We start from the raw sequence: 9287 nt of genomic DNA, 5'->3' as shown, positions 1-9287 counted from the left end.
TGTTAATCATTAACTTCCTAGTTTTTCACAACCTTATACTTATGTTCCAGAGTACCTAGTAATAATGGTAAATAACTTCATTTACAAATGTTCTGCCTCATTTATGAATTATTGGAAAAACCAACTTATAAACGTTCACATGGGATAACTTATTATGGATAAACCATTTACTAAATGTATTTCAAATACTTCACTGATTAGATGAATATAGGAACTCTGCTTACAAAAGATAAACAAAGACATTACTAATAGTTTGTAAATATGTTATGTAGATGTTTATTATGAAGATATTATTATTTAGGAGAGAAATTATTTAATTTACAAATGTTTTTGCTATAATTATTAATTGTCAAACATCTATTCATGAACATTATTTTGAGAGCCTTATTTACTATGAACAATCCATTCATGAGTGTGTATAAAAATGCTTTATTTATGAGAATTAACACAGGAGCAATGCTTTACAAATGATGAAACAAAGCATTTAGTAATAGTTTGCAACTGGTTCATTATGGGAACATGATTTCATTATAAATGGTTGTTTCATTATCTGTAATTATAAATCATGTACCTGAGTGTGATAAAAATAAAATTACTAAAACATTATTACAAAATCCCAAACAAAGAACACTGCATAATCTCCTGTTGGTGATTTAAAGAAAGCCTTTTGCTGAATCATTCAACTCATCCTTGTCGTCTGTGTTTTATTAAAACATAATTACAGGTTGTCACAATATATAGATACAGTTGACAAAATTACTGTCAAATATATCTCAATAACTAAATGTATTTCTTTTTATTTATGACGAAAAAAGCTCTTAGTTGCCAGGTAACATGTTAAGTTACCTTTTCCCCCCAAAGAGCAGATCTCTACATACGATGCGTATTTTGGACATTTTGAGTCCGTACAGTAAAGGGTGGATGAGTGGTTGGCATGTAAGCCAGTACAATGACAGAAAAATACGCAACATATTGGGTAAATAGTTAATATTAACCTGCTTTGTACTATTTCAAAGAAAGATCCAAAGGAAAAATTGAGCAGGGACAAAAGGTGAGGTGTGCAGGTACTGAGAGCTTTCTGTCTGGTCTGTCTAGAACCAGAAAAACAACACACTTAAGGATCCTGATGTAAGACAAAAGATTTAAGATTATAAGACCAAAGGTTACTGTAATGTTATTAACAAGTCCAACAATGTTATTGGATGTTGTATCAGAGCAGGCCAGCTTGATAACACTATAGCTGTCACAGTACACTTTGTTAATGATGTTTCCACACAGCTTTAAAGAGGAAATAAAGATAACCCGACTCCAACTCCAACAAATGACAATAACCATGTCAGAGCAATAAGCACGGCAACCTTGTTAGATGTCATACGAGTGTGATACTGCAGAGGATAACAGATGGCAAGATATCTGTCATAAGACATGGCGGCTAAATTAGAAAACTCTACATTTCCATAACTATACACACAGAAAATCTGCAGGAAGCAGAAGGGAGCAGAAACAGTGTGAATGTCCGAGAGGATCTGAACCAGAAGGAATGGAAACAACCCTGTACTACCATACAGTTCATTTACAAACAGGCTGACCAGAAAAAGGTACATAGGTTCATGTAAGCTCCTGTTCACACAGATAACCACAATCAGCAGCACATTGGCACACACTATGAAGACATATAAGGACAAAATCAGCAAGAAATATAAGTATTTAAAACCTCCGGTGTCAAAATAGGCAGAAAGTATGAAATATGAAACCTGTGTAGAGTTCATCATGGTCCTCACCTTGGTTTATAACAATAAGACAAGTAAAGACGTTAACTCTTGTTCTACATTTGTAAAACTATATGTAACTAGTTAGTTATTTGGACTTGAACACCAAGCACACATGAACATGCATCAATGTAGTAATATGAAACATATTCATTATCATGGAAACAGTTTAAACCAACACCCCCAAATGAACCATTTAGTTCAACATAATGTTCAGGTTACACATTAGTTATAAAACATCATGACATTGTGTATATTTGAGCTTATACCCACTGTAGTCAGACTGAATCCGTCCTAACTGAGCTGAACCTTTGTTGCGACGTCTTTTATCCTTTTAAAAAGGAGGACCCCCCCCCCCCCCCCCCAGCAGCAGGATGAGCTCATTATGAAAAGGTCCCATTGAAAGATTCTGTTTGGTCGACGTCAGCTAAAAGGAAACTTAGTAGAAGGCAACTAGAACAGAAACATCAAGAGAAGAAATGGTTTCCATTAGAGATGGTCCAATATGATATCAGTATCATAAAAAGACACTTTAAAGTAGTTCTTCTGATTTATCGGCCATTTGATATTTTATATTGTTGAAGATTATGTTTGATCAATGTCAGCAGAAAAGTAAGCTTTATGAACACATATAGAATATTTCAAGTATCGGTGGGAAAGAAAAACAATACAGCATTGTGTCACATTATTTTCAATTTCAAAACTGTACATGGAGGACAATTATCAATCTTTTATTATGTACTGTTAGTTTTGTTTTTATGAATCCTGTTTTGATCCACTGTGATGAAGTCAGCTGCGTCATAGGCAGAATTCCATGGTCATTCAGTTGAGATTAAGGTGCCATTGACACAGTGCTAATTCAATTTCCATTTTATTTATATAACGCTAAATCACAACAACAGTTATCTCATTGCACTTTCCATAGAGAGCAGGTCTAGACCGGATTCTGGGATGTTATTTACAGAAACCCAACAGTTCCCACCAAGAGCAAGCACTAGGCCACAGAGGCAAGGAAACACTTCCTTTAAGAGGCCGAAACCTCAAGCAGAACCATGGCTCAGGGTGGGGGGGCCTCTGCCTCAACCGGTTGGGGGTGTGAAAGAGAGAGAGAAAGAGAAAGAAAGAGAGACAGAGAGATACAGACAGACAGAGAGAGACAGGGAGATAGTGAAGGTGGACTTCCTGAGCTCACTTTCCCCAGGTACAGTGTTGGGGCGAGGCATGACTGGCCACTCATATGGGGGGTTGTGCAGAAAATCTGGGCCTTGAGTCCATCTGTGAGGAAATGCAAACTCCTTTAAGGTCAGTCCTCTGGTGATATTGTCTGCCGAACGTTTTGCTGAATCCACAAACCTCCTGGTTGTCACCTCTCTCAGCGTTTGGATTTCTGCTACAAGAGTTTTGATAAAAACTTTGTACTGACACAATTCTGATCTTAGCCAGTGCACCATAGTGGTGGAATCAGTCCAGAGAAAGACTTGTTTGATGGGCAGAGTGAGTTTGGTTTTGAGGACACTGGCGAGCTGGGCACATGTGAGAGCCCCACTCAGTTCAAGGCGAGGCATGGACAGGTGTTTTTAGGTGCCATGAGGGACCTGGCAAGAAAAAAGGAGACATGAATCTGGCATGCGTAATTAATTGTGCACAAAATCAGCTACCGAGCCGTAAGCTCAGGACTGTTCACCTTTTACTTTGGAAATATTGACCTTGTACGTTTTTTTTTCTGTCGGTAAAGACGTGGACATGTCTTGTCAAAGCAGGGGTGTCAGCACAGACTCGGAGGTTTGGGAGTTCCTCTTCTTAGCTGAGGCACTTGTTCAGCAACGTATGAGGATGTATTGGGTCATCCCATCCGATGTCTTGCTTCCATAAGTCCTGAATGAGAAACTCGGCCCTGGTAGTAAATGGCTGGATGAAACCTACGGGGTCATACTGGCTAGCCAGGATCTTATAGGTCCACATAGTAGGCTCTGAGGGTTCCAACGGTAAATGTTTGTACCCCAGTGTGTCACTTTGAAAGTTTCATCTTAAGCCCAGGGTTGGTTCTTGGAGGCCACTGCTGCTCCTAGACAGCCAAAGCTCTCTGCTAGCTGATCTAGCTTCGGGGGGAAGATTCTCAATGACTAAAGGTAGATTGCTCGTCAACTGCCTTATCTCAAAACCACCATCAGAGAGTAGCTTCTGTAGGCTGTCAACCAGGCCTTTGGCTTCTTCTACAGTGCATGTGCTGTGTAAGCTGTTGTCAACTTAGTATGACTCTCTCCTTTTTCTTTTTCTTTTAGCTTTTCTCTGTGGTCCTGGATATGATGCTGCAGTGCATAGATTGCGCAACATGGACTGCAGGTTGTTCCGAAAGGCAACACCCGCCACTCGTAAATGGATAGCTCTTGTTCCACTTGTGGAACCACTAGAGAGGCTGGTTGGTGGGCAGCAGGCTGATCTGGTGAAATATACTCTTTATGTCTCCACTCACTTCAACCAGGTGCTGAGAACACAAGCATAGACCCCCCCCCCCTCCCAGCAGCAGGATGAGCTCATTATGAAAAGGTCCCATTGAAAGATTCTGTTTGGTTGACGTCAGCTAAAAGGAAACTTAGTAGAAGGCAACTAGAACAGAAACATCAAGAGAAGAAATGGTTTCCATTAGAGCTGTTCCAATACCGATATCAGTATCAGAAAAAGACACTTTAAAGTAGTTCCCCCGATATATCGGCCGTTTGATATTTGATATTGTTAAAGATTATGTTTGATCAATGTCAGCAGAAAAGTAAGCTTTCTCAACACATGTAGAACATTTCAAGTATGGGTGGGGAAGAAGAACAAAACCGCATAGCATCACATTATTTTCAATGGCAATACTGTACACTGAGGGCAAGTATAAATCTTTATTATATGAACTCCATATGATAATAAAACTTTTTAAGTAACAGAATAATAAAATCAATTGCTTTTCGGTCTGCTAGATTGTTCAATTGACTTTATTTTCCAGTGAAGTCAGCGTTCACGAGAAAGTTGGTAAAAGAAAGATGGAGAAATCAAAGAAAGAAATAAGAAAAGCACAGTTTTCATTTAAATAAAATGTATTGCAATTAATGTCAGAATATTGCAATACATTTGTTGTAGTATCATCTTGTGAAAACTCTATTGAGAATTGTGGGGCCCTTAAGGGGCAGCTTTGGCGTGCAGATCTAGAAACTGGAAATAAAGAGGAGGTGCGTCCAGTTATGACTCGGGCTGAGGGGTTATAATCCATTCATCCATCTTCATCCCAGGCTAGGTTGGAGATATAATCCCTCCACCTAGTCCTAAATCTTCCCCAAGGCCTCCACCCAGTTGGACGTCCCTCCACCTAGTCCTGGGTCTTCTCTGGGGCCTCCTCCCAGCTGGACATGCCTGGACCACCTCCCTAGGGAGGCACCCAGGAGGTAACCTTACCAGATGCCCGCCTGAACCACCTCAACTGGCTCGTTTTGACGCAAAGGAGCAGCGGCTCTACTCCAAGCTCCTCTCGGATGAATGAGCTTCTCACCCTGACTATAAGGGAGACCCAGCCCCCCCTCCTGAGAAAACCCATTTTGGCCACTTGTACCCTGGATCTGACCTGAGGGGTTAGATTACATAACTTTAATCATACCAATGAAAGTGTTACCAAAGCCCATCACCTCTAAGACTGACCATAGAAATGACCACTCAAGCACATTAAAGGCTTTCATTACTTCAAGAGAGAGAAGTGACATTGGGGTCTTACTGTCTTCTACCGACTCAACAATGTGGAGAAGGCGATTAATATTATCTGCTGCTAGTAATGTTCTTACAAATCCTTTTTGGTCAGAGTTCAATAACTCTGACATATGGGACTCCAAGTGATGGGCGAGGAGTTTTGCAGAGATAAATCAGAGTTAAGCAGGCTCAGAGGATGATAGCTAGAGCACTCAGAGCAAGGAGATCAAGACTGTGTTAACATCCCTTGAGAATTCACCATTCTCAATTGAGAAGTTAATCATGTCAAGAAGGAATGGGCCAGTTGTTACCTAAAACTAGCATAGAATTCCAGGGGGATCCCATCAAAGCTCGGTGATTTTCCTTTTTGCATATTCTGTACTGAAGAATATAGATATTCTATTCTGTAGTTCCTCTAAAGCACATATGTCAGAGTCAAGGCCCGCGGGCCACATCCGGCCCGCGAGAAGGTTTTTTACGGCCCCTGGGATGATCTTGATTTATTATTAGAACCGGCCCGCAGACCGCAGCAAGCCGGCAGCCCGCAGATCTTTTACACACACCAATACTACATTTCCCACAATGCAACGGTGACGCACCGAGCAGTAGGCTGCTTCATTTCAATATTTATTGGCACAGCAGTCGTCAGCATCACAGTAAAATTAACTTTCAGATACCCATCAAAAATGGCAAAACGGAAGGTGGACACTGAGAACCGGGGGTTTCAAACAAGGTGGGAGTCGGAGTATATGTTCACGGAGGTAGCTGGAAAACCTGTGTGTCTTCTGTGTGGAGAAAGTGTGGCGGTACTGAAAGAGTATAATCTGAGACGACATTATGAAACGAAACACGCGGACAAAAACAAGAATATGGACATGGAACAAAGGCTACAAAAGGCAGAGGAATTAAAACGAGGCCTCAAATCTCGACAGGCTCTGTTCAAAAAAGCCAAATCACAAGGCCAGGCTGCTGTCAAGGCCAGTTTTATTTTGGCAGAAGAGATCGCTAAATCAGCCCGGCCATTTACGGAGGGGGATTTCATCAAAAACTGCATGATTAAAGTTTGTGACGAAGTTTGCCCAGAAAAAAGGCAACTCTTTTTAAATGTGAGTCTGAGCAGAAACACCATTGCCGAGAGAGTAGACCAGTTGTCCATCAATCTAAAAGAGCAGCTTGTGAAAAAGGGAAAAGATTTCATTGCATATTCCTTGGCTGTGGATGAGAGCACCGACATTTCTGACATTGCCCAGTTGTCAATTTTCATCCGCGGAGTGGACTCCAGCCTAAGCGTGACAGAGGAGTTTTTGGCTTTACGTCCTATGCCATGCACAACTACGGGGCATGATTTGTATGAAGAGGTGTCAAGATGTGTAAATGAGATGGAGCTGCCTTGGGAAAAACTCGTGGGTTTGACAACCGACGGAGCACCTGCGATGTGTGGACACAGGAGCGGACTGGTGGCGAAGATACGGGAAAAGATGCAAGAGGAAAACGCGACAGGTGAGCTGACAGCTTATCATTGTATCATACACCAGGAAGCGTTGTGCGGTAAAGCCTTGAAAATGGAGCATGTAATGAGCATCATCACGCGCACAGTTAACTTTATCAGAGCCAAAGGTTTGAATCACCGCCAGTTCAAGGCATTTCTGACGGAGTTAGAAACGGAGCATGGTGATTTGCCTTATCACACAGAGGTGCGATGGCTAAGCCAGGGAAAGGTGCTTCAAAGATGTTTCGAGCTTCGTGAGGAGATTTGTCTGTTCTTGGACAGCAAAGGGAAAGACACAACACAACTCCGAGACGAAATGTTTCTGTGTGAAATGGCTTTTCTGTGTGACATTACGAGTCATCTGAATGCAATGAACTTGCAGCTGCAGTGTCGGGATCATGTCATCTCTGATATGTACAGTACAGTGAAGGCATTTAAAACCAAACTGACTCTGTGGGAGACGCAGATGCGGAAAGAAAATTTGAGCCACTTTCCCAGCTGCCAGACCATGAAAGAGAAGCTCTCTACCAGTGCGTTCCCGAGCGCACAGTTGGCTGATAAAATAGGTATGCTTGCCGCTGACTTTCGACGCCGATTTGCTGACTTTGAAGCACAAAAAAGCAGGTTGGAACTGCTCGGTAACCCATTTGCTGTTGACGTGGAAAGCTCACCACCAAACCTCCAAATGGAGTTGATTGACCTCCAATGCAATGATGCACTGAGGGCAAAATATGCGGCAGTGGGTGCTGCGGAGTTCGCCCGTTTCCTCCCCGACACAATGCCCCAGCTGCGCATCCAGGCTGCTCAAACGTTTTCTTTCATTTAATGTTCATGTTATGGGGATTTTTATATAAAGGAAATTTGTCTTTTGTGTCTGTTGAAAATTAAAGATTACTGACAGAGCCATAAGAAAATATTGCTTTATTTATCTGATCATATTGGAATATATTTGTTAGGTTTTCAGTAGGTTCAATTAGGTTCACTAGACTATATGCGTCATTTAAAAAATTTTCAATGAACATTCGAACAGTCCGGCCCTCGGCTTGTAGCTAAATTTTTTATTTGGCCCTCCGTCCATTTGACTTTGACACCCCTGCTCTAAAGTAATCAATTTGTCTAAGGGCGTTTTCACACCTGCAGTTTGTTTGCTTTGGTCCGAATCAGTGGGTTAGTTTGTAAAATTGGAGCAATTTTCCCTCGGTCGGTTTGGTTTCACACCTGGAAAAATATGTGTATATGTGACACCTCACACAAGACTCTACGTTAAACCGTTCAAATGTTATGAAAGGGGGCGTATCCTGTATTAGTGGGCGTGGTTACATTATAGGGGCCGGCTCAGTGTCACATGTAGACCACACATTCTAAGTTTCATGTAAGTCAGATGATGTTTGTCATATAAGGCTGATTTCCTGTTGCAAGTTGGTGACGCTATCTCCAAAAGTCCATATTGGCCTGAAGATGTCCTCAGGCCTGGACTCCTGGTTTTTCAAGCAGATCTGACAATGTACACTGTAGTTAAAGACCCTTTGTCCGTCATCGCTTAACACTCAAAATGGCCGCCATACCACGACCACACCGTTCGACAAAAAGTTTTTCTTTTAATAACTTTTTATCAGTAAGGTCTTTAGATAACTCAGAGTGAATTTGAAGATGACCAGATGAAATAGGAGGAGACATTCAATTCAAAATGGCGGACTTCCTGTTGGGTTTAGGGTATCAAAACAATGGAGTTTTATGTCCGCCCTGCCATGCTACATATGTGTACCAAGTTCCGTGATTCTACGTTAAACGTACTGCAGGGGCTCAATTTTTAAAATTTTGTAGGGGGCGCTAGCGAGCCAAATTTGTGCACTTTATTCTTGAAACACTTAAAATACATACATTTTCATCAGACTTGATGCAACCGCCAAATTTGGTGAGTTTTTGAATATGTTAAGCCCCTCAAAAAGGCAATTTATTTACCGGGAAAAGTAATAATAGTAATAATAATAATAATTAAAGCTGCGAGCAGCGTTGGATGGGCCCTCGCTAGCCTGCAAACATCGGGGTTACTGGCGCACATCGCTCCTTGCGACCGTGCACTCAGACACTGAAAATCATCACCAATAAAAAGAAAACTCCCTGTTGAGTTCAATCATGCCTCACACAAGACTGTCCCTTAACCCTTGTATTGTCCTTTGTGTCACAGGGACATGGTTAGCTTATGTGACCTTTTGTACTAGCCAGCCGTTCTGCTTCGGGATCCCGAGACACCACTTTCATTCCATGTCAAATACCATCGTGGCCTCATCCTTTGGGTCTCAGAGACC

The 9287-nt window shown here is 41.6% G+C and overlaps 1 protein-coding gene and 1 pseudogene across 1 annotated transcript; one reads left to right on the top strand and one right to left on the bottom strand.

The window, feature by feature from the left end:
- Window positions 1–846: 846 nt before the first annotated feature.
- On the bottom strand, window positions 847–1769 carry LOC116679110 (olfactory receptor 11A1-like; annotated as a pseudogene).
- A 4181-nt stretch (window positions 1770–5950) lies between these two features.
- Window positions 5951–7804, top strand: LOC116679109 (general transcription factor II-I repeat domain-containing protein 2-like). The gene has a single exon (XM_032508815.1). It carries the CDS (start codon window positions 6176–6178, stop codon window positions 7802–7804), a length of 1629 nt encoding a protein of 542 aa, XP_032364706.1. The 5' UTR covers window positions 5951–6175.
- Window positions 7805–9287: the final 1483 nt, after the last annotated feature.

Source organism: Etheostoma spectabile, unplaced genomic scaffold (genome assembly GCF_008692095.1).
Source record: "Etheostoma spectabile isolate EspeVRDwgs_2016 unplaced genomic scaffold, UIUC_Espe_1.0 scaffold00009365, whole genome shotgun sequence".
In the NCBI taxonomy this organism is placed as follows: domain Eukaryota; kingdom Metazoa; phylum Chordata; class Actinopteri; order Perciformes; family Percidae; genus Etheostoma; species Etheostoma spectabile.
This window is presented reverse-complemented; position numbering and strand designations above follow the sequence as displayed.